At 47.1% G+C, this 26,264-nt stretch overlaps 1 protein-coding gene across 12 annotated transcripts in view; it reads right to left on the reverse strand.

Moving 5' to 3' along the window:
* Positions 1-26,264, reverse strand: part of ebf3a (EBF transcription factor 3a) — a 91,800-nt gene that overhangs the window by 16,479 nt on the left and 49,057 nt on the right. For 6 of the 12 annotated variants that reach the window (XM_061227147.1, XM_061227121.1, XM_061227103.1 and 3 more), the window contains exons 7-10: positions 20,459-20,540; positions 15,895-16,012; positions 9,180-9,313; positions 8,516-8,642 (exon numbers count right to left, since the gene is read on the reverse strand). In XM_061227147.1, the coding sequence (XP_061083131.1) occupies positions 8,516-8,642; positions 9,180-9,313; positions 15,895-16,012; positions 20,459-20,540 (461 nt within the window). Of the gene's footprint in view, positions 1-8,515; positions 8,643-9,179; positions 9,314-15,870; positions 16,013-20,458; positions 20,541-26,264 lie in introns of all 12 variants that reach the window. The other 6 variants (XM_061227139.1, XM_061227111.1, XM_061227088.1 and 3 more) reach the window with 2 other exon arrangements.

Below are 26,264 nucleotides of genomic sequence, written 5' to 3' on the forward strand. Positions count from 1 at the left end.
TTACTTCACATGCATGAAAGTAGAAAGAGAAGAAGCAGACTAAATATTTAAGCCGTTATCGGCCATCTTGGGAATTGCTCCTGACGATACTGAAGTGAACGTGTCAGCCTGCATTACCTCTCGTGGTTGGCGCGGGGGGGTGCCAATGTGGCATGAATGCGGGCCCCTTTTCCGGCTTGCGCCCGTAACCGGAACGACCGGGATCTGCCCGCCGCGGCTGGGAACGCACGTGAGGCGCGGATGCGCTGGGGTTTCCCTGTCTGGGGCACCCAGTCCCAGCATGCACTCTGATGGGCTACCCCACTTCACCCGCTCCTCCAGCTTCTATATATTCCTCTTAATGGCAGTTTGCTCCACTTTAGTGTACTTAGCGGACGACTAATACATTACTATCTCCACAGCTTCTCCCATGCGGGAGAAGCAAAAACGTGGGAAGGTTTTAAAGGAATAGGTGCCACGATGTTGGTGTCTGGACACAGTGGAATGGAATTGCACGTTAAAGAGTTTATAGAACTGACAAGACTGAGAACATCAGTATGGCCCGCTGATATAAACGGCGGTAGCCGCGTACGGACGTTAACAGAGCGTGGGAATCTGTGCAATATTGCGTTTTTCATGTTAGGGGCTGCACTGCGGCGGCAGCATTCCAGCTAGCCGTCACCGGTTATTATGATAGCTCTGGATCTCTGTGAGAGATGAGAACAAGCGCCATCGCTGGCTATTACTTTGCCTAATTACGCTAAACTGCTCAGAGCTTATCTGGGCTCCATTTATACCTTTGAGATTTTTCCCCACCTATTTTTTTTTTTTTATCGCTCCCAACCGCAAATCTGTAGTAAAAACAGAGCTGAGTAATGATAGGAGAGAAGACCTGAAAAAAGCGGATTCAGCCTCTAATGGAGTCGAACGGTAACCCTGCTTTTCCTCAAAGGTGCGGCGGTCTGGGGTAGCCATTTAAAGAGACGGGAATGACCGGCTAAGCCAAACATAGCCTGTTTTAGATTTGTCACTCTCGTTGTTTTTCCTTAATGCACCGTGTCTGAGAAATAACAACATCTGCAGGAAGTGTATTTTAACATTGGCAGACAATTGGATTGTGACTGCATTTCACTGTTTGAGGGAGAAAAAGACAAAAAAAGAAGAAGAAAAAAAGGAAGACATTGAGGGGCTGGTTCAATTTAGTCCAATTTTTCCTCCTGACAGAGAAAGCTGACTGCCATAATACAAACAGGAAAAGATCCATTTACTTTTTCTTGCCAGCTGCTGGATTTAGCTATAAATGAGTTCCATTTTCATTTAAATAATGATCATCTTCCTGCAACTTCCCAATCATGCGATTGTGATAATTCAGTTAGTTTCCTCCACGAAAACAGACCACCGCAGTAATTACGATTTCTCAGAGCACCGCAGAAATATAATCCATGCCAACCGGTGAGGCATTTGTTATTGTCAGCCCAAACTGAGACATAAACTGCAGCGGCGTAAAAAAGAAAACCAGGCCCGTTTCAGCAGAAAATACCTCCTCACAATGGTGTCCCACACAGCTCCGTGCCAGGGATGTGACTCACTGGAAAACGCTGGTCGTAATGTGTAAAAATTAAATAAAGTCAAATTAAATTCCTCAATACAGAGACATTCCTCTAGAGGGTGTTAGCGATTTCGGAGACAAAGTGCTATTTGCTGACAAGTAGTTTACACATTAACCAGCCGAATCCAAGGGGAAAAGTGCCAATAGCAATTATATCACCTTGGAGTTATTAAATGTCCTACTGATAAGTAACTAGGTGAACTTGACCAGGTGATGAAGGATGCTGGGAAGGAATGATTGCGCTGGAAGTGGCATTTGTAAACCCCCGCCGTTCCAGCAGATAGCTCTGCAGTCGAAGCAAAATGGAGACCAAGACTAACATATTGCAGCCAGGAGGGTAAAAAAAAAATACATTTATAAAAAACATTTTCCCCCCACAAAATGATTTGGCAAAACGATTTCAACAAACGCATTATAGCTCGTAACAAAAAAAAAGAATGCTGAGCATGTGTTATGCAAAGCCCAGTTTCCCTGGAACCAGCGTGTACTGTACAACCCAGTCTGCCGTTGGCAAGCTCTTAGACACGTTCTCGAGCTCCTTCGGTTTATTACTAGCCGTCTCCAAAAAACGTCATCTCCTCTCCAAGAAATTCAGATGCTTCGGAAATTAAAATTTCAAAGATCTGGAGCGGGGAAGAAGGAGGGGGGGAAAAAAACGGGAAGGAAGAAAAAAAAATCAATGGGGAGAGATCAATGCTCATAGAAATTTCATGAACTTTGAACCGACGCGGCCACGACGATCCGGACCGGCCGGGGAATCCGAGCGGCGATCGCTCCTGGATCAGATAAAACATCTCAAGCAACAAATGAGAAATGGACACACTGGAAGTGTGCTCTCAGTTTCATTTTTTTCTTCTTTTTTTTTCATCTGTCAGAAATTACATTTCTAGTCCATTTCAGTAACAAGGCAGCGTTAACAAAAAGGCCCCCCTCCCCCCCCTAAGCGCCCGCCGCCCCGCCCGCCCCGGGGCCCGCAGTGACTCGCGGTGCGTGTACGCCACTTCTCGGAGCCCGGCGGCAGGCTTTACGCATTAACGGCCCCGCAGAAATCAAATGGAATTGGTTCCCTTCGCAGCCGATCGCAGGTGCAAATTAATATTGTAAAATGGAGATCGATACATGGACAGGGCGAAATCGATGGGGGCTAAATTATTGCTGCATTTTCCCGCTCATTCGAGATGACTTGTGTTTTCCTCTCAAAGTCAATACTTTTCAGCTTTTCTCATTAATTTCTCAATAAATTTGGCAATGAATTTCAATCACAGGAGCTGGCGGGGTACGGCAGAGACTCGCACGGTTAGGAGGAAATACAAAAGCGCAGAAAGGTTGAGTAGCTCATTCATCAGAAGCCAGTCTTGCCTGCTGGAGCGGGACTAATGTCCCTGACTTAGTAAGGACAACCTATTTAGAGCAGCATTAAAAAAAGAGATCCAAAATAGGAAAGAAGGGAACCAATTATATCCAAATCAGTCCGCGGCGCTGCCCCCCTATAGAAACAAGTCTCTCTCTCTCTTTTTTCCTTCCTTCTTTCCAGCCAGGGCCATAAATTGCAGGGGGAAAGGGGGAGAGAGAGAAAGAGAGGAGTGCATGCTCAATTGCAGACACTTGTTTCAATTACAGACTTGGATTTCACAGGTCACTTAATAATTACATGCCATCAAATAATGGCATGAAATTTTCCTCAAAGCACACCTCCCTGACTGTGGAGGGAGAGTGCCACGTTAGGCGTCTAATTGGATGACAGGAACTACCCTCTCCCGCAGCCCTGACATTGTCCCCTGGCGTTCGCTCGGGCCGGCTAACTGGGCCTAGCGAGCAAGCCTCGCCTAGCGCTCTGGAGCAGCTGACAGTAAATAATGGTGCTATCATGTGACAACATGCTCTGGAAGGAGGCGGGGGTGGTGGGGCCAGCTCATTGTCTTCTTTAGAGAAGAAGAAAAAATTGCCCTCGCTGACAACTATTGGATTGCATTCAAACAACTCTGTTTACATACCTTGTCGAAGGCCCTTTGATTACTGCTTCCCTAGCTGTGCGCTAGCTTCAGCTATCAAGGCCCCGGCCCTGTAGGGAAGGGGGGAGGCGCGAGGAACCCCCGGTATCAGATAGTCCAAGATCAGAGACTACAAAGAGCCTCCGGGTGCGGGGACACCCAATGGACAGGCTGCACCACGCGGAGTTGTTTCGCGGATGACTTTTGATTGCGGAATCAAACGCTTAAATCGTTATGGAGTGAGGGCCATTCCTCCAACCTCCTTCACAATTCTGCAGTCTCAGAGATCCATTTCATGGGAGGGTATTTCTTGCAATGCACTTATATTGTTCTCATCTTTGAACTTCTTCTTGTTCAGCTCCATCGACTGTAACTGTCCAGATTCTCCACCCAATGCCAGAAAGGTTTTACTGTACGTACACGGCACAGTCAAGTAAATACTATTAATTATAAATTAAATCCAATGTATACGTCTATTCCCGCAAGCACACTTTACCATACACTTCCAATTTCATTAGTCTAGTAATTACTAGCAATCCGCCACTCGTTCAGTGTTTCCATGACACTGCATAGAGGCAGGACAAAGATGTTTAACACTTCACATCTCCGGCTTTATTGAGTGAAGTAGCGATGACCCCTTTGTCCTCTTTTTTTAATGATGAATGGTCGTCTCCTCCCCTCCTCATTTTGTCAGTTTTGGTGCAGTGGAGTCGATACCTTCACCTTGACGAGGAAAGTTTGTGATTTATCAGGCGTCCCCCCCCACCCCCCACCCCCGGTGGTCTGTCCAGCTCAACTGCCGGTCCTCGACGGTGTGGGCCCACGGAAGCTTCCGTCTACGTCCTTTGGAGGGAATGAACGAGGTGCCGGGTGATGACAGACAAATGGGTCTTGTTAGAGCAGCCAAAAAAGCGCTTGACTTGTACTAATAACAAAAAGGCCAGGCCGGTCACTGTGGGCCTAAAGACGGAGCACCCTGTCACCAAACAGGTTGGGAAATTAGCAAATAATGTTCCCCCTCTCTGATAAATGCCTGACAGTTCCTTCTCCCCAATCATTTTTTTTTAACGTTTTGATGCATGTCCGCGATCCCACCGGAGGAAGAGAAAAGTTTACTGGCCCTCAATTTTCCCGTGATGAATGGGAGTCTGTAAATGTACGATTTCTGTATGAGATATAGTTCATTTTAAGCAGTTCTGGTAAATGGGTGTCACTGATTAGGACAAATAGTCCGCCGGTGCGATAGCGCCCAGCCTCTGGTGAGAGATTAAAGGCAGGGCCATCAATGACCATGGCTAAATAGAAAGCAATAGCTTTGATACAATTAGAGTAGTGTGCTGAGCTTTATTTATGAAGCCTGTCACTGTTTAAAATCATTGTTAGGGCTGTTTGGAGAGGCAGCCGTGTTAGAATGTCTATTAGAACAGATGGAGCGGCGTGCTTTCTGCTCCCTTTCGAGTGTCTTGAACTGGAAACGCACCGCGCGTCACCATAATCCGAGGTTATAAAAACAAAAAAGAAATGAATAAAAATGAACAACCTGCCTGCAATTGACCTCCAAATTTATTTCGCAGCAGGTTTGGGTGACGACTTAAGCGACAAAATGTGATTTATTTTTTAGGTTAAATTTTAAAAAAAAGCCAAAAAATAAGACCCGTTTCTGTCAAATCCGATACACGGGTTTAAAGAAAAGTGTTAGACGGGACCTTTTAGAAACGCCTGATCAGCTCCCGTGGACTTATTAAAGCCAGTAGTATTGACACGAGGACAAACACATCTGCCTCCCTTTGATTTTTTTATAGCACCCTGCTGTCAGCTTGTTCCAACACCAGGTGTGATCAATGGCAAACCGATATAGGTATCAGACTCGGAGCATACTGCCACATGGTAGCGCAAGCTGTGGCGGAACGAACAAGGTTAAAGGAAGAAGGGAAAAAAACGCAAGAACAAGGGGATCTTCGGAAGGCACAAAGGCGTGGGGGCTTGAGCAAAACTGGAACGCACAGCGCCGCCATTCAACGACACAGGAATAAGTGTGATCCTTATGAGTGTGCAAGGGCACTACCGGCTTCGATCACAACCGGTTTATTACTATTATCCTCATTTTTATGGTTGTATTTTTAAAAATAGGAGCATATTTACTGATGCGGAAGTAGGTTGTCAGTTGTATCCATCTGCAGCGTTTATGCGAATTCAAGATTTGACTTTAAAGTATGGCTTTTGAAGAGACTGAAACACAATGCCCTGGTAATGTGCACGGGAGGCGATTAACTGCCATTTCCAGCGAGTCATTTGTTTAAAGACCGCTGACCTCAGAGACAGCCCGCTTGTGTTGGCTGAGACGGGAGAGGGGAAAGTTATTGACTCTAAATAGTCAGCCGATGCCATTGACTGGACTGTATCCGAGTCAACACAAAGAACCTTCAGCCGCCATGGCAGCCTTGTGTCTCTTTTTTTTCTTTGGTTATTTGTTTGTGTTTATATTTTATTGTTTCGGTCTGTAGCTTGGCCAGCGAAGGATAAGTCACGTGAAAACAAAACGTCTGAAGTGGACGGCCCGGGGTGATTTTGGTTCACTGCTGCCGTGATCAATGTACAATGTGTTTTTGCTGCCGTCGTTTTTTCCCTATGCACGGAATGCATTATTTTATTGACACGATTGCCCTTTTCGGACCAAACATGCACGCCGAAACATAACTGACCGAGGAATGATTACAGAACTGCTTGTGAACGAGAGCTATCCCTACACATAGGAATCTCACGGCGAAATTGACTCAACTGTCAAATGAACTCTAATGGATTGAGGGTGCAAGTCATTGCAATTCACATAGAAACACCGGACTCAGGTAAACTGATTAAGTTTCAATGCAAGTACCCATAGAAATTTGTCAATGAAATGCTCACAGTTACCAGATTAGTGATAATCTACTCATTCTCACCATAGCCCCAAGTATGTGTCCATGTGAAAGACACTGGTTACAGCTGGTTGCAAATATTAGCATTCGGTTACAACGCTCAGTGGACTTCAGAAGACATGAAGACCCCTGATAATTTGTGATAATTATTTAATTGAGCACAAATCATCTATTGTCATCAAAAACATTTGGGGTGAGTTAGGCTAAAATGAAAATTTGAAATGAGTTGTGCCGAAGACATGCTGAGAAACATGCTTGTTGCAAAGTGCGCGCCAAATCCCCTTGTTAAACAGGCGGCCATTAAAATGCATTCACTCCACAAAATTATTAACCATTCCAAAACTACAGAGACCTCTTTTTTCTTCCACATTTCAAGTTCAAAGAGGCTGTTTATGAACTAATTACAAGTTTAAAATCTGCAATTTGTTCCAATCAATAAAAGTTAGAAGGGTTTAAACCTAATTACAATATTTGTTCATGTGATTGCTTAGAGAGAGTTATTGAATTATTTCAAAGCTTTTTTCTTCCTAACTGAAGGATAGGGGAAAGAATAAGAACAAAACAGGCACCTCTGCACATTAGTATATGAAAAAAATACTAATGTGTACTTTAATTAGAACTACAGTCATTAAATAATCCTTATCAATGTACATATTAATTAGTAAATAAAACAAAATTTGCCAGTGTGTCAAGGTTAACTGTTCAGATTGTATTTTACTGTCCAGACAGCCATTTGCTACGAGCTTGCAATTACATCGACAGTTATAGCTAATTCCGCCTCTGAACGGCGTACAGCTGTGCAGAGAGCGTTCTCTCACTCCAGCCTGACCTCCTTCTTACAGGGTGAGGCATTGTGGGAATTGGGAGGACAGTGGGGAGAAGAGCTGGACATGTCATTCGTGACTCTGTCTTTTAATTTGCTGTGCTAATCAACTGCGCAGCCAAAATCTCCAGGGGTAATTGTATCTTTATATTGGCTGAAGGGAACAGAGGACGGTGGGGGGGGAGGGGGGCAGCAAAAAAACAACATGTCAGTGTTAAGTGTGGGGGTAGCGTAGCGGGTAGCGGGGGGGCCAGGGTGGTCTGATGAGACTCATCCCAATCCCCTTAGTATGTGTGACTAATGGCCTCCATTCTTAGAGATTTGGCACTTTTATAGGGTTGTATATAAGCCATTAATGTCTTAACTTATATACCTTCCTAAGGCTTTACACAGCACACTCCACTCTTGTTTCATTATCCCGGTGCCTTGTTGGCCTCTGCTCCGCTCCTGCTGGGGAGGTTAAATGTTAGAGTGCCATGCCAGACTGCAGGCTTGGTGAGGACGTGATGGGAAACAGCTGCCTCGATTGGGGGGGTTTTGGGGGGTACTGGCTCCTCCCTTTATATGGGGGTGGGCCACACTGGTGGCCCGGGTCTCACTTTTCAGGGGAGTGAAAGTAATTCCTGATGATTATCTCATTGTCCTCATCAATTTTGGATCGGGGGGAAGCTTCCAGGTCAGACCGGCTTAAACCTCCCTCCCTCCCCCACCCCCAATCCGATGACACTCCCTCCATCCCAGTCAACAGATAAGCTCCTGCTTCCTCTCTTCAAGACACTACCTTGACCACACTCACGCTCTCAAAAAACTCCCTCAGTTTTACACACGCAAACTCATTTCTCCAACACGTCAAGGAAAACGTCTGGGCATGTCTGAATAAAGTAGCTTTGATTAAACAAAATGGGGGAGGTCTCGCACAAGGTCACGTGACTCGGTGTAATAGTTTGAGATTAACAAAACCTGGCAGGTTATCCCCCCTGCGTGGTGGCTTTGGGGAGGGATCGGGTTGCAGGAGAAGGGCCCCCTCGTTGCACCTTTGGACATTCTGCTCTCACACATTTTACAGCCCTCCGAGTCCAGCGTCATTCGAACAGCTGGGTGGGCCAGCGCTTAGCAGAGCGTGAAGGAGGGGGAAAAAGACCCCTGAACGAGGGAGCGAGGGGGAGGAGGAGGGAGGAACGGAGAGAAGGAGCCCTACCGGTGTAGACGAATCGCCCGGGCGCCCCTTTGCAGAACTGCTTCGACTTGTAGGAGAGGGTGACCTCCACCACGCCCGGGATGTGTCGGGGCGGGGTCTGTACCCGGATGGCGTGGGGCGTAATCAGCTGAAAGAACAATCCGGAGTAAACGGCGATCGCAAAGCCGATGGCAACATGGCCGGGTAGTTTGGCTTAATTGCTAAAAAAAGTAATCTAAATTATCCTGTCGTCTCAGAACTCTCCTATCGTGAATTTGGGTCTCGAGGTTCTCTGGTTTTGGAGAAAAATGTCTGTAAACAGCCCTTGACTTTTTTTCCCTTTTTTGGAAGAAAAGGCCAGAGGGCATCGTTCACGCGTAAATTGCCTCCATATGTCTCTGTGTGCTTTCTCTCCTGTAATATTTCAACACTAATTGTCCAATTGCATCCAGAGACCGCCTGGCTTTTCACCGGTTTCACGAGCATTCTAATGCTGCCTGCAAACTGTACCCTTTGCTTATCTGCTTAATCATGCAACTAAGTACAGAGAACGAATTTCAGACTGATAGAATTTGTATTCCAAGCTAAACAATTCATTACACGTGACAAGTCACAGACATGCTACACATACAGGCTGAGAAAATCCTTCACTGCAGAGCGGCGTTTTCGACGGCCGGCTACGTACCTCGCTCCATACCAGCATCGTCCCGAACACGACTTGCAAGCCGTCGAAGAAGTTGTCCCCGATGATGATGACAGTGGCTCCGCCTGTGGTCCATCCTTCGCTGGGGCTGATGGCTTTTATGCACGGGGTAGCTGCTTGTACAAGGCAGAAAAAGGGAGAATTTAGGACCTCGATTTCTGCACGGCAGGTTTCTCCTCCAGTGACAAGGCACGAGCACAACAATCAGAGAGCATGAATGATTGTCTGACCAGGCGCAAAAAGCACCATAATACATCAGTGGGCTCGCATGCTTAAAGCGAAAACGCTTAATGTTTTAAACCGCGACGGTAGTCCGGGCAGGCGTGCACGAGCGCGCAAGAAGAATGGCTTGATGTCGCAAATTGCGTGTCAGGGAAAATACGGCTATTACGAATGATTAAGCAGTGCGTGCGTGTGGCATGTCGATTTATCTGCTTTGCTTTACAGATCTAAGCAAGAGTCAATCAAAAGGTTGAGCAGGGAAGGCGGAGGGGGCGAAAGCGCGGCGCTTTTTTCGATTTCTCGCGCGCGGCTAATTGGGTCGGGCCTCCTCATCCGCAAACTTCGTCCTTTGGTCCAGAACTTCGCTTTCCCCCCGTCGCCCCGCAATTAGCGCTTTTGTACGCCGATAAGGCTTTCGTGGACGAAACACAACTGAAAAAAAAGGAAATCAGAAGCGTTATATTAATACTTCCGTCGGAGGTGCGGGGTTTAATGTTGTTTGTCGACATGCGTCCGTGAGCCGCGAGCTTGACCCAGCTCCGTCTCGGGGGCGCGAGTCGTTACGGCGACGAGCGGGCTGCGTGGGGCGGCGGTACGGACGGGCCGCTGCGCGGGAGGAGGACCCCGGGCTCCCAGAAGCCCCTCTGTGGCCCCCGCGCAGACCGCTTTGGTCTCTGCTTTGATCAGACGCTTCTTTTAACATTCCGTTGAGAGACCTATTTCACCGGCTTTGATGGGCTTTTGTACGGCAGCTCTTGTACAAAAGGAGCAGACACTGAAGATGTGCTCGCTCGCTATTACCGCTAAACTCCCGTTTCTCCACGCTGGTGGGAGACTTCAGAGGATCGCCGCGTCCCGAGTTCAACCTTTAAATTAACCGCTCTGGGCTTTTTTAAAAAATCCTTTTCCGGAATCTTCCATTTTTCTTCATTGCCTTCCCATTGGTCTTATTGTTGTTGTTGACATAGTAGAGAGCAGCACAGTTGCGCTTTTAGGTGTGCCGCCCCCATTGCCTCCTAAATAATTCAGCGCTGACGTTTTTGCAATCTCTACAGCCTTTTAGTATAATCGGGACTGTTCCATTAACTGCATCTGAGATCATTTCATTCATCTGAGTTGATTTTTTTTCTTGAATGCTCTTCAATATGCAGCTAGTTTCCCTGTACAATACACTCGTTATTGATCACATTAAAGAAACATGAATAAAAAAAATACCTAAATTATGAGAACGTGAAATATATTATAAGGCCATATTACTTAGGAGGGCGTTTTTAAATAATAATGACAATAAAAAATAATAGTAATAATAATACATTTAGTACATATAATGTCTTGGAATTGCACTGGAAATTGTGGAATTAAAAAATAAATACATTTGTCTAAACGAAAGTTCACGTTATTTAATATTTCAGACCAAAATCTTCCAGAGCAGGCCTCTGCTACAGCTATCGCAGACAGCCAGGTCTAGTTAATCACCATTAGCTATTGTTGTGTAGAACACTTCAGACAAGCTACCTCTCTTTGTTTGCTTTAATGTTGGACTAGTGGAGGTTATATTTGCTCATTCCGTGTGCATCTCCCCAGTGCAGCAGAGGCCCAGAGCACACACACCAGGAGCCTGCCCTTAACTAGTGCTGTTGACTTCATGCTAATAAGTTCATACAAATTTTCATTTCTGAGGCTTGCGAGTGACATTTGCTTTTCTTAATTGCAGGCAGAGCGTTTGAAAAGGATCAACTCTCTAAAGACAGACATGGCTCCTCAAAGGGAGTGACCTTCATCAGTACTGCCAATTATAGCGAATAATTCACCAAAAATTACAGTAAACAAATTTACTTTGTGTCGGTGAGGGGGGTTGGGGGGGGGGGGGGGTTGAGGGGGTTTGTGGGTAGGGGGGTGTGGGAGGGGAGGAGGGGGGGGGGGGGGGGGGATGCGGTCGGGCACGGGAGGGGCCGGTTGGCAGCTGGGGCCTGAGACCACCGCACATTGCCTCGGAATTCGCGGCGCCTCCCAACAGAAGAACCGCGACGCGGCCCTTATCGCGGGCGTCTGAGCCGTGAGCCATCTCCCTTCTGCCCCCGAAATTTGCATACATTTCAATGCACATGCAGAAGAGGAACATGTGTTCAATAGGAGCCATGGCGAACCGAATTACACAGACAGCGTTAGCCGTCTAATGATATACGCGCGCGACGCGCTCGAGCAGATGATGGAAATCGGAGAGGGCGGATGGAGACGGAAGCGTCACGGGGGCCGGGCCGGGCCTAGCGCGGCGGCAAAGTTTACGAAGCGGTCGCCTTTTTTGGCGGGGATTCGTGGGCCTTCCTGTTCGGTCTTTCGACCAAACATTTCCGCTTCTCCCTTTTCCTGTGTTCGATTTGTTTGTTTGTAAAAACAAATACACTAAATCTAACTGCAGCGGACACAAAATGCGGGAAAAGTCTGCCAAACGAAGGTCAGTTCCCACGTCAACGCGGTACACCGTATATTCATTTACTTATTTGTATCTATTTACGTATTCTCCGCAGAGTAAAAACAGATGTTGTCTCCGTCGACAGTTTGTTTGTTACCTAAGCTACAGCGTGGCACGCCTGCCGTAGCGCTTTGATATCTCTCATTATCATGCTCGCGGAGTGCCGCGCGGTCGTCTTAATATTGCTCATCACACTCCGGATAAATCGGGAGGCTTTTGTTTGACGGACCCTTTGTGCTTGGAGTGGCTGGTCGAAGAGCAGCCGGGGGGGGGTGGGGTGGGGTGGGGGGTGGGGGAGAGAGGGAGAGCCGGCGGACTTGCGAGCCCCCTTGTGTATTATTTACAAAACACCGTTCGAGGTGAAAGTCTGAGGCGCCGTTTCCTCGCGCTTCTCCCTCTTCCCGGCGAGCGTGGCAGCATTTGTCACCTTTCTCCCCGTCAGCAATATTGAGACACTCAAACAGGTCTCATCTTGCCTGGTGAACGCTCCTTTGTTCTGCCTGCTAAAATGTCTTGTAATTGTGCTTCGCGTGTCCAGATGGCGGGCTGATACCGCAGCTGATGGGATTATACCTTTTACCTCTCCTCGGGCCATCTGTTCCCTTTAACTCGCTAAAACCCCGCAGCCTGGATTCAGTTGTCTTTATTGCATAAACCTAACAGCATTACAGGCACTTGGCATGCAAATGACTTCCACGCTGCGGGCCCTGTTCTGAGAGGGGGCTTTGCAGGAGGCCTGGGCTGAGCTGAGACTGCTGCCTCTGCTGGAGGAGCGCTTTATGAACTACGCGCCAGATGAGAGGGAGCGCGTGCGTGTCCGGGGCTGTCTGCGAGCGCTAGCGTGCGCGTATGTGTGTGAGCGTGCGTGTGGGTGTGGGTGCGGGGATGTGTGTGTGTGAATGTGCGTGTGGGTGTGGGGATGTGTGTGTGTGTCTGTATATAAACATATTAGTGTGTATATCTGTGTGTATGTATGTATGTGTGTCTGCATGTGTGTAGGCTACTGCGTTTGTGTGTTGTGTTTTTGTTGTGTGTATGTGTGTAAATATGTGTATGTCTATGAGTGTAGGTGTATGCTACTGTGTGTGTGTGGGTGTGTGTGTGTGTGCGTGGGGGGGTGTGTGTATGCTACTGTGTTTGTGTGTGGGTGTGTGTATGCGTGGGGGGGGGTGTGTGTGTATGCTACTGTGTTTGTGTGTTGTGTTTTTGTTTTGTGTATGTCTATGAGTGTGGGTGTATGCTACTGTGTTTGTGTGTGGGTGTGTGTGCGTGGGTGTAAATATATTAGGGTGTATATCTGTGTGTCTGCATGTGTGTGTACATCCTACTGTAGTTTTGTCTGTGTGTATGTTGTGTGTCTGTGTGATAAAAAAAAGTGTGACAAAGAGTGTGTATGTCTGTATGTGTGTGAGGGTGGGTGTGTGTGTGCATCCTACTGCGTTTGTGTGTGTGCTATGCGTGAGCACATGTGTGCGTATGTGTGTGTGTCTGTGTATGTGTGCTCGTTCACGTTCGTGCATATATCTGAGGTGTACGCCTGAGGACATTTACATTATTTCTACCATGCTGCTCCGGTGAAGGTATGAACCACAAATTTTGCACCTCCGCCCGCGCATTCTATTCAACAACTGTAAATAATTTGCTGTGTTCTGCGAGCTCTGAACACCGCGGCAGTCTCAACACTGGGCCGCGGCAGAAGAGGGAGGTAGTTTACTCGGAATTGGTCCGGGAGCTGCGAGCCAGCGTGCCCCTGCCACTGAATATAGAGCGATCGGATAGGGAAAGTAATGTGAGGGGAGAGCAGGGAAGCAGCCCTCAGACACGTAGCTGCAGTTTTCACTTTTCGGGGCACTTTCCCTGCAAAGAATGTGTTGCTAATCTAAAGCACACCTCCTTGCCTACCTGCGGTGCGCGGGCTTCATGGCAGATGTGGATGACATTACGGTTTTTATTACTGTATATCCTGCTCATGTGCGCTCCGCACCGGCACGCCGAGATCAGACACCGGCTTTTTCGCTTCCGAGACTAAACGGACGCGTACCGGAACGGAGGGGCAGGTACGCGAGGGCGGAGAACGCGCGTCACTACGTACGCGTGGGCGTGTAAGGAAGGGGTGACGATTGTAAAAACGACTCAAATTTCATCGCGATACGTCAGAAAGCGTCCCTGCGTTTACCGCAGTCGGGAATACGCACGTATACATACTTTAAACGTATACAGTGTGCATACGGGATATAGGGGCGCGTTTACTCGGGTGAGCCTCAGCGCAGTAATATAAGGTACAGCTGTGTGTGCGTTACGGAGCTAATAAATAGAGATAAACGACACAGACTGCGGATGAACCGACGCATCAGGCCAGGGAAGAAAAAAGATGGATGAAAGGGGCCGTGTGATTGGGCTGGGAGGACGTGGCGGGATGGGGGAGGAGCCAGCGCAGACGCTCGGGCTGTCCCGGGGGACGGCGGAGGCAAGGGGAGAGGGCCCAACCTCTTTAATTGCTCTCCTCATTAATGCCGGTTGCTAAGCAAAACACACCTACCATCTAGCGACGAGTGGAGAGACAAACAATACGTCATACGCCATAATGACTTTAAAGCTCTGGGCAACCTTTAATTATTATATTTTGTTCGGCAGCTTAGTCATTATTAAGAAAAAGAAGAAGAGGAAAAAAATAAAAAACAAACAAGTTTGCTTTCTCTCGCTTGCTCTCTCTATCTCTCTCTCTCCCTTCCATTACCCCCCAGTGCTTGAAAATGATAAATTGTCTTTGCCTTTTTCCTGGTGTAAAATTAAATATCATCATTGCCTGGGTAATATAATAATTAACGCCCGAAAGTTGTGTAATAGAAGAAAACATATATAGGTTTGTTGTTTTAAAGGTAATTGGCCCTGGAACCTTATTTTCCTCACCACATTATGCAAAGATAACTAATGCAGCCTGGCTTGCTCCATTTTTCCATAACCTTTGTAGTGAACGGGGAGGGAGGCAGACAGAGGTTAGGAGGTTATGTTTAGCGCTTTTTACATTTGAATTTCCCAGGGCTTCCTCGTCCAACTTTTTTTTTCCTCACCGAGCCTCTTTTTTTTTTCCCTCATTTTGTGCCGAGCAGGCAATCGGTCAATCACATGGAATCAGTTGGAGGGGAAACGTTTAGAGCTGCTTTTCTCATACAGAGCAACAGCAGGGCCAGGCAGCAGGAAACTGATCTCACAGCAAATTCTTTGCACATTCAATCACAATTTTTGTGTCATGCAATCGGACTGCGCGGTGAAAAATAACACGTTTTTTTATATTAAAGCCTAGAAACAATAGCTGTTATTAGCACATGACACGTGTTTATTATTATTATTATTATTATTATTATTATTATTAATATTATTATTATTATTATTATTAGTGGTAGTAGTAGTAGCATTGGTATTATTATTATAGTTATTATTATTACATTAATTACATTAATGGCATTTGGCAGACGCTCTTATCCAGAGCGAAGTACAGCAAAGTGTAAAGTGCATACCCATAACCAGTGTGCTATTATGTGCAACACCAAATGCCAAAAATACATAAATATAATGATCAATAATAATAATAATACGCATCATCATTATCATCATCATCATAACATCATCAGAAGAAAATAGAAGAAGAAAAAGAAGAAATAGAAGAAGAATAAGAAGAAGAGGGAGAAGGATAGCTAGGTCTAAAATAGCAGGCAGGAGTATGGAATGATCTGGTGAAGGAATGGAAATGCATGGCCGGTGAATACCTCAAACAAACGATTAGCAGAGGGAGGGGGAGTGGGCAGTGGAGCCCGAATTAGACCGGCTTCTCCCAAAAATAACCGCCCAGAGGTATGAATGAAGACGTGACAAAACAGTCGAGAGGGGGGTGGAAAAAAAGACAGAAAGTAAAGGTAGGCTATGAAGGAGTGAAGATAGAAAAAGTGAGAAATCAAAAGACATGTAAAATGTGCCTACCATTCTCCAGATAAGGAGCCGTACCTTCTGAAGGGTCGAGACGTCGAGCCCTTCTGCCGTGCTTGGAGTTGTTGTGTACGAACATGTTGTCCGAGACAGCCAGCACGTGGCCGTCCACATTGACGGTTGTGGATACAACAACCTGCAACGAGAGCGAAAGCAGCCACTCTTTATTGGAGAATCTGTAAACAGCTAGACACAGAAGAAGAAGAAGAAGAAGAAGAAGAGGATGCAGCACGGAGAGGAGAGTGGTCATTAGGTCACTCTGGCTTGGCTACACAGGCAGATGCAGGCGTTCGGCTGAACACATCCAAAAGGCCGTTTCTTCAGGGAAGACATTTAAGTGTTGGAAAATTGCTCACCATTAATGCTTTATTGTGTGTGGGAGTGTGTTTGTGATTCAGCTGTAAACATGACACCCGCGCCCTAGCCGCACCGCAGAGAAGCAAGCACGCATACACAAAATACATGAACGCACATACATGCAACACACATACGCGCACAGAGATACAGAAATACAGGCACCCGCATGAAGGCTTCACACAAACACACTTTTGCACAACAAGCACATATTTACGCTAACACACACGCGCACCAAACACACGAGCGCATGTGCAAGGGCCGCACACACACAGACACACTCGCACACACAAACACACAGTAGCCCCCTAGTGACCCCACACAGTCTGCTACTCCAAGCACATTTAATGAATAGATTCATCTACACAGACGGAGATTCTGGGTGGTGGCCACCAATGGGACTCTCCCAACCACTGCAGTCTGATCTTATTGGTGTACGCCGGCGTTTCTTTCCCTTGCAACACCTCTCAGGTGAGGCGCGCTCCGAACGAGAATTATTCTGTCGTTTTACACCTTTGAAACCGTAAGTGAAAACACATTTTTAAAGCGAAGCGTAAAAAGCGCGACCTTTGTACCGTCGGGTTTATTTTCCCAACGAGTCGTTCATACGGTTCGTGTGTTCCTTCATATCGTAGTGCACTACGCATCCCCGTAGGTCTTGTATTATTAAAACTATAAATGATATCAAACCAATCAAAATGGTCCATTTTCACACCCGAAGAGCAAAACAAAATAGCATCCATTAAAACTCCTACTCTCCCCAACGTGTCAGCTTTTAGCCTCCGCTGCTAATGGCCGGAGCTGGTCTACTGGGAATCGCGAGGTGCTTTACAGTTTCAAATACCTTTTCAGAGAGGATCCCAGAGAGAAAATAAAATCCACGGCTACAGGAAAGCTCTGTATAAACCAAATGCGTTTCCGTCTAAGCGCAAACTTCAACATCTGAACTCCAGCTTGCCTCTTCACCTTGTTCTTCCGATTGTTCGGTGAAAATAATGAATTAATTTTGCCACTGGAGTTCACCAGAGTAGACGCAACAGATATCTCAATGGGTTGTATAAGTTATTTTATATATATAACCATATATATATGGTTTTCTTCTTAAAAGTAGTCCACTGCTTATGCTAACACATTGATACAGTTAAGTTAAGTGTTGCTGGAGTAGTTAACAGGCTCTCAAAACCTCACCTCTGGCCCTGTTTCACTTTAGCCGCCACCGTTTCCATTGATCTATTGATATATCGATGAGTCGCTTTATCTAATCCCGCTCACTTGAGAACTGGAGAGCCGCTTTTCAACTCGGGGTGGCTGCGGGGGTTTTTTTCGCCGGGCCTCGTAAACTGTGGAGCAAATTAGCCGGCCTCCTTCCTTCTGTTTGGTAAACATTCCCTCTCCAGTCAATTTTACAGTCACATTTAAAGTTCTGCTAATGAGGGGGCTTTGCATGTGAATGGGAGGGTGTGGAGAGGGGGGGTAGGGTGGTATAGGGGGGGTAGGGTGGTATAGGGGGGGAGGGGGGGGCACATGAATGGTGAAAGTGTTTTCAATCAGGAGGGAGTAAGCCCTCTCAGGATGGTTCTGATGCCGATTGACCCCGGTATGTCAGTGGAATTCAGGGCCCTTTTTTTTGTGCGTGTGTGAAAGGGCTCCATTCTTGAGTCCAGGTTCAGTGTCGGGCCATGGGGGGAAATGATGGATAGGGCCTTCCCTGACTTCCAGCTGCTCTGTGGTAGCCGGTGGAGAGGGAGGCATGCAAAACGCACGACCCTGCCAACAAAACACCTAGGACAGAGCAACTGTGAAATTTATCCTGGAAACGTCTGCCGTCTGGGAGCGCAGGCCAAAATGGTGCTTCCTTTTACATCGACTTCGCAAAGACACATGGTCTATAATAGTACTACTACTACTACTACTACTACTACTACTAATAATAATAAATTAAGTTGGGTTTTGTTTCATATAAATGTACTTAGTTTTACTTTTATAAGTAGTATATCATTTAAATTAAAGCCCTCCTCTGTCAAAAGATTGTATATTGTTGATTGAGATATTGAGTTCATTCACAAATCCACTTGGAGACACAAAACACCACAGATATAAGGCATAACGGTCTGAGTCAGCCATTTAGAACTGAAATAAAAAGAAAAGGACCAAGAGAAGGGTGAAAAGATTAAACATGGAAGGCGTGTTTGTAAAATATGTAAGAACCCTTTAACGGATCCTAGTTCCCATTGCTGTGCAAGATTACGGAGGGGGGAAAAAACAGGTGGGGAGTGGCACGGCTTCGCCTGGGCGAGGTGTTGAGGCGGTGCGAGTCCTTTTGAAGACGCTATCGAGGCCCTGACACGCTGTTAAGTCCACTTAAACCTTCAGGGAGGCGGGGAGATTAGCTGAAGAGACCTGGAGAAGTCCTATCCGGTGACTGGTGGCTCCATTGTCGAGCGGGAGATCAGTGGTGACTGATGGTTCTTTTAGTCATCGGTGAGACAAAGAGGACGATTCCACTCAGTCCAGATTTGACCTTCTGCACTCGGCGCATGGATCAATATCACCAATGTCGCTCGCAGCCCCCGTGTATGAAAAATGAAAGCCACGCTTGGTTGTTTTCAAGGAGCTCTATCTTTATATAGAGAAGTATATTATATACAGAGAGAGACAGAGAGAGAGAGAGAGGCATAGGGTAGAGAGAGACAGAGGGAGGGAGGGAGGGGGAGAGAGAGAGGGAGGGAGGGAGAAAGGGAGAAACCAAGGGAGAGAGAGAGAAACAGAGGGAGATAGAGAGAGAGAGACAGAGAGAGGGAGAGAGAGAGAAAGAGAGGGAGAAAGAGAGGGAGAGAGAGAGAAACAGAGGGAGAAAGAGGGAGAGAGAGGGAGAGAGAAGGAGAGAGAGAGAGGGAGAGAGAGAAACAGGGAGAGAGAGGGAGAGAGAGAGAAACAGAGGGAGAAAGAGGGAGAGAGAGGGAGAGAGAGGGAGACAGAGAGAGGGAGACAGAGAGAAACAGAGGGAGAGAGGGAGAGAGAGGGAGAGGGAGAGAGAGCAGTCAGCTGGAGAGGGACAGGAGGCAGTAGGACTGGCTTGCTCAAAGATCAACGCCGGCTGTGTGCTATCAAAATAACTTTCACGCGTTCCCGTACGCACGTGCGGTAACCCTCCCAGATGCGTCCCTTCGCGGCCAATTCGCGCCGGCATTTACACTTCTGTTACGTGCCACTTAAATCTTTCTCGCCGTTTCAAACACAATTACGTTCCCCCTCTCATATACAAAAAATGCTGTCCTTGTCACACTACATTTTTCGTCACGTTTCGTTTTTGAAAAATCACTCTGGCTGTGCGTGTGTGTGTGTGTGCATTGTAAGGGAGAGCGGGACTGGTTGGTAGGTAAGTGCAGTTCTCTCAGTGAGATATATAGTGCTGAATGCTCCTTGTCCAGCCGCCTGCTCTCTGAGCATGCTCAGAAGCCCACAGCGCTGCCTGAGAATGGGCTGTGAATATGAAAAACAACAAAACAGCTGCACAGCTCTCTCTCAGGAGACCCCTCAGTGGCACTGGGGCTGCCCATCCCACCCTGTCTGGCCTGTTTAAATATATCTGCAAAGCATCTTCCCAGAGGAATGGCGGGAGCCCCCATCAGTCTACTTAATGCTTTTTTCCTTGGAATAAACAGAGATTTGGGTGGAGGAGGAGAGAGATTGAGAGAGGACGGAGAGAGGTAGGGAGAGGGTCAGAGGGGCACGTGTGCACGTGTGTGTGTGTGTGTGCACATGTATGTATGTTTGTGTGAGTGTGTATGTGTGTGCACATGTCTGTATGTTTGTGTGTGTATGTGTGTGTGTGTGTGTGTGTGAGTGTGAGCGTGCGCGTGTGTACCTGTGTGCACGTGTGTGTATGTGTGTGTGCACATGTCTGTATGTTTGTGTGCGAGTGTGTGTATGTGTTTGTGGACATGTCTGTATGTTTGTGTGCGAGTGTGTGTATGTGTGTGTTTGCACATGTCTGTGTGTGTGTGTGTATATGAGTGTGAGAGTCTGCGTGCGCATGTTCGTATGTTTCTGTCTATGCGCACATATGCTTGTGTGTGTGTACACACGCATGTGGGTGCATAAGTGTGTGCATATGCACATGTACGTGTGCGTGTCTGTGTGTGTGTTTGTACATCTGTGTGAGCGGGACGCCGCCACACAGAGCTGAGAAAAAAAGCGAAAGTGACTTTGCAGGGCGTCAATTTACCTGGAATCTGCGCATGTCTCTGGGGTTTCCTGCATTCTTCAGGCAGTTCTGATTGCACTTGAGGAAGAATTTCAAAAAGAACCTGCAAGAGAGCACAAGACACAGAGCGCACGTTAGCACGTTAGCATCAGGCCCTTCCGCAACCAGCCAATGAAGCACAAACGACCGAGACAGCGCATCATTCCATCATTTCCATCACAACCTGGGGACGAAACACCAGGACGGAGCGCCGTCGGCTGACACTAAACACATCCCCGACACACGCCGCAAACCAAGGTCACCCCAACAATAATACCGCACGCTTCATTTACATCCGCGCCTCACACATATTTAAATAAATTAACGCTCATTGCATTAAACATGAACGCCGCGAGTCGTCAAGCAGAAACATCCACCGGCCCATCAACTGTCCTTTTTATTTTTTCTTAAATGCTCAAACGCCCACATTAGCAGCCCGCCCGGCTGTCATTTCGAAAAGTGACGAGGGTAAAAAGGCCGCCCTGAGAAGCGGGCGTACGGTAGTACGCGGCGAAAAACATTCGCCCCACCCCCCTAACCTGACGTACAGGGTTCGCCAGGCCCTTCTTAACACCCATCTGCCGTCAACATACAGGAAGTCACTTGATATTCCACCCATCTATTTTTCCCTAACGGCTACCCCGCAATTAAAGCCGGCGTGTTGAATAGCGAGGCAGATTAGGTGCACCTGAGTCCGGGCCTCATTTGAAGAGCATCAGGAAGAAGGGACCTAACAAGGTGAGAGCGCGGCCGCAAACTTATAGTCCTGTCAGGCAATTAGGGTCCCGCTTCTGGGACCTCCGCGCCGGGCAATTACGCCACAAATTACAACCTGGCTAATCTTCTGAACAAATGTCATGTCTGCAAGATCCAAAGGAGGGCATCTTGGCTACACGGCCGTTCTCTGCTCCCAGGTCTGACAGCTCTCACGAGGGAGGAGCCCGGTGTGTGTGTGTGTGTGCCTCGTGTGTTCCTGTGTTTGTTCGTGTGAAGCCTTTGTGTGTGTATGGTGGGTTTGGGTGTGCGAGTGTGTGTGAGTGTGAAGTCTTTGTATGTATGGTGTATTTGTGAGTGTGCGTGTGTGTGTGTTCATGTGAAGCCTTGGTGTGTATATGTGTGTATGTATGTGCGTAGTGGGTTTGTACACATGTGTGTGAGTCTGTGTGTATGCTCATGTGAAGCCTATGTGTACATGTGCGTATATGTGTGGTGGGTTTCTGTGTGTGTGAGATGTGGTTTTGTGTTTATATACATTTGTTCACACATACAATTTCTGTATTTGTGTGTATATGTGTGTGCATGTGGCTAGTTTCTGTGTGCGCATTTGTGTGTATGTGTATATGTGCGTATGCATGTGTCTGTGTGTGTGTGCAAGTGCAGGTGTGTGTGTTTTTTTTAAGACTCATACAGCAGGTGTCCCATGAAATACACCCCCTTTCAATGGAGCATTCAATTCCAGGAAGCAGTGAGACAAGAGCAAGCAGAGAGCTGTTCAACTGGCTTTCCTATCTGTGTGAACCCAGGTTATTCACAACTGAACGTTTTGCAGGCTTTCTAACATTAGGACTATCACCTCATCTGTATCACGTTCACTCTCCTCTCAAATGCTCTTAAGTAGCCAGGCACAGACAACTGTAGCAAGTGTAAATATAGTTGAACTGCAGTTGAACTGCACATATGTGTTCATGAACATATGCATGTGTTACAACAAAATATGAATTGGGCAATTTCCTAGTCCACATATAGGTTGGGAGCATCATGTGTGCATTTTCTTTTCCTATAGAACAGAAACTTGGTGCTAGATTAATATAAATATCGAAGTTGCTATTCTTTAAGTTAAGATACATTCTTTTCTCAGCTGTACTCTCTCAGACAGGTACAAATAGAACCAAAAAATGTACAAATGCTTGTCGCTGGGGTGCCACCCTGGGTACATACAATTGTACCCCTAGCCAGCAATATATAATTAATTTGTACCTTTTTTCCTTGGAAAATGTACTTATTTGTACCCGAAGAGAACATTACTGTACTTTCAGAGTACATTTGGGAAATTTGAGGAACAGAAATGTACCTCCGCTGTCACTTTATTTCTGAGAGAGTACTACAGAGGCTCTGTTCTGGAGCCGGACATTTTTTTGTTCTCCTTCGTGTATTTCCTTTTGCCATTTTGAAGCATCTCAGAAGGGTTCTTGGCCGGCTCTATAAATCAAAACGTGGAATGGCACCCCTGACCCTCTCCGCCTCTCGCCAGCCCTGCCGGTCATTTATACGCCTCCTCCCGGACTCCGCGGGTCCTCCCCCCCACCCTCACCACCCGCCGAGGAGAGGGAGCCGCGCGACACGCGGAATGCCTTCCCGCCGTGTCAGAAAATCTTTGGCTCGCCCCATCGATAAACTCGTCCCCGAACCCCCCCCCCCCCCTTCCCCCCACCCCGGAACGCAGATCTGTCACCGATTTGCGGAGAGGCAATAAAAATTCCCGCCCTGTCATTAGTGCATTATGCTTAATTGTGTACAGTATGTTTTCGGAAGCATCCGTCGGACCATTATCAAAATGACCATTATATCCACTAATTCCCCGAGCCTGACTTTATTTCCCCGAAGAGTCATAATCTCTCACAGCAGGTATCAGAGTAAATCAAGCTTGAAATACGGCCTTTATTTACTTGCTTCTCTTAGGCAGAGTGGAGGGATCTTGCTAACAAACAGCCTCCTCTGCTACATAGCAGGCTCCAGCAGCCCAACACTGTAGGGGAAGGAGCCAAACAGACTGTAGAACGGTCTCTGGTTTCTCGTTGCGAGACAAGAGGTCTACATCTCTCTTTGTAGGCCTCTCCCTATTTTTTTTGTCTTTTTTTTGAGCCCAGTCTTTGAAGGGCCAGTCTGGAAATGACAATACAAACAAATTCAGCGAATGACCAGAGAACACGCCATATCATTTTCTTTGAAAAAATAATGAATTTGTTTATTAATAGTTAATTAATTAAATGCTACAAATTATGTTACAAGTTATAATTTGTAACCTTACATTGGCTTTACCCAAGCTGTGTGGTGCCCTTGTAAGGCGCTGCCACTCCCGCATCGAGCCGTTCGTTCTGGAACGTCGACGAAACGCCGTCGTGCCCCCGTTTTCGCCCGCGTATAAGCTACGTCGCACAAACACAAAGAGCCGCTAATTTGAAGTCGGCTCAATTGCTGCATGTTTAGTTCATTTCTATTTACTTTTATGAAGTTGATTAACCAGAGATTTGCTGCTATCTGATGAAAATAATTTTAATTGTAGTCTTAGACTCCAGTGTAATACCCATTACATTAGGAGCTGTTTAAATTCTGCATGGGTATCAGGCAAATTGGCCCTTTGTGAGCCTGGAAGCAATTATGACCGAACAGCTCTCTGTTTAAATGGCTACAGAACTTTGTGGTGTTGTTCAGGACGATCAGAAACAAAGGAGGGCGTTTAATTGTAATTTAATGGAATATCAAGGAGTCTGTGGCATTAGATGTTGGCAAAGGAGAACAGGGGAAAAAAAAATTAACTGCAATTATGTTTGATTAAAGCTATCCTTCTCAATAATCAGCAATTCTGACAGGCCACTGGGCTCTTGTGGCTTTCGGGATGGCAAAAGGTGTTGAACAATATTAGGGCCAATAAAAGGGATATTAGCATAGCTAATTACAGCACTGGAAAAGCAGGGGGAAAGGACCTCTGAGTATTGTAATGTGTGAAATAATTGGCCCAGGCAGTTATCAATTACAAGAGAAGAGAATTTGGTTTGTCAGGGAAGGGGCTGAGCAGATGCACGTAATTCACGCCACCGGTTCCACCCTCTGATGTCTCCGGGTTCCCCGAGAAGTTTGCTTTCATCGCAGGGCCGCAACTTACCCGTCGACAAAGCGCTGATGAAATTATCCCACCGACCAGACCCGGGTAATTAATACCACTGGTCTTCTCTCCCGCGCTTGATCCCGCTCTTTCTCACCTAACTGATGCCACTAATCATCCAATAATGATTTCTTCCCCTCTGGTCAAAGGAGAGAGAAAAAAAAATCGGCCGACTCTTTAGAAAGGCGAAGGGCTTGACGGTTTTTAAAACCTCGCCGACTTCACAGGCCCCGTAACCGAGGGGAAGGGGGGAACTTTTCCCTTCTTTTTTTTTTGGGTGTAATTTGAGGTCCATAATGCCCTCTTATCTATACTCATTAGATCACAGGATCGTTTTACGCTCGTAGTCAAAGACAAACCGCGCTCTTTCTCTCTCCCTCCCTTTTATTCCCCCTCCATTCATCCCGAAAAAGAAAAAGAAATAAAAAAAAAAACACAAACAAAGATGAAGAGGAGGGGAGCGGTTCCCGTGTCAGAGTCCGCGGTAATTGGCGGAGGGGTTCCTCTTCCCAGGCCCGCTCTCTCTCTCTCTCTCTCTCTCTCCCCCTTTCTTTATCTTTCCTTTTTTTATCCTTCATTTAATGCGGAGGCAGAGTGGGGAATAGATACAGGACGTCTCTATTATTCTAATGGCGGAGGGAAGGAGAGGAGCAGGGGCGCGTGGGAGGTGAACCAGGAATAATAAGTCACGGCGCTCACGTGCCGTTCGCCGAGCACTAGCCGCGTCCGGCCGCCGAGCCGGGGCGAAAATGTGCTGCGCTAAATGTATTTTGGTACTAAATGATATTGAGGAGAGGGGCCCTTTACTTGACTTTGCGGCGCGGGCGCCCGCGTTATCGTCACCTCGCGGAAGGTTGCTTATCAGAATGTAGGACAGCAAATTAGCGGCACATTACCGCCGCCAGAAAATTCGCTTCCTCTCTCCTCCCCCCCTCGCCAAACCGCGTCGAGGAGTCTTTTTTTTTTATTCCAAGATGAAAAAATGGCTGTCAGAAAGAGAGAAACTCCCCCCCCCCCACCTCCCTAAAAAAAAAAAAAAAAAAACAGCAGCAGATGGGTGAAATCTCATCCATGTGACGTAAAAGGCCGCGCCGTGATTGGTGGGTGTGGCGGTCAGCGCGGTGCCTAGCCGCGGCCCTCGCTAATTACCGCCCGGGCGCTGAAAGAGCTGGCCGCAGCTGTGCGCCTCTCCGGGCAGGCCATCAGTCGCTGGCCGTATTGATTACCCAGCAATCCTAGCCGATCAGGCCCCGCTGCTTCACAGACAATGTGCTTCCCTCAGAAATCCTGTAATGAGCGCTTCCTATACAAGGCTACATTCTGCTGACATCAGATCTCTGAACTGAGATAGTACACAGGTCAATACATATTGGATTTCCAAAATGCTCGGGTCTTAATGTCAGGTCCTCCTCCCTTCCCCGACTCTCCCGCCATTGGCTGGTTTCCCCTCACGGTTCACGTTCTTAAGGGTCGGTAGGAGACGGCGGTTTAAAAAAAACAGTGCTCCATTAGGCTGATTTATTCTTCAAATACGGCATGACAAATTGCTGTAACACTGGTCTTATTAAATTGGTGTGCGTTTGATGTCGTGGCAGCTTGGGAACGGGCGTCTGGGATCGTGGTTCCTGAGACCGTTTTTACGCCGGGAACCAGATGGTTGTTCGCCAAGGCACAGGTTTCCCCATTTTCATCTGTGCAAACACAAATAGGAACCGCCCCCTACCCCGCCCCCTACCACCCAAAACACAAACTGGAGTCACCTTCCCTCCTAAAACAAATAATAAATGCTCCGGTGATGGCAATCTTCGAGAATTTTCTTGAATGTTTCTCCTGGCTTGCAAGAGAACGGATGCCCGGGCCCGGTTCTTTAAATAATATTCCGGGTTTGACTTCCAGTTCAGCAAT

This window comes from Conger conger, chromosome 2 (genome assembly GCF_963514075.1).
Source record: "Conger conger chromosome 2, fConCon1.1, whole genome shotgun sequence".
In the NCBI taxonomy this organism is placed as follows: Eukaryota; Metazoa; Chordata; class Actinopteri; order Anguilliformes; family Congridae; genus Conger; species Conger conger.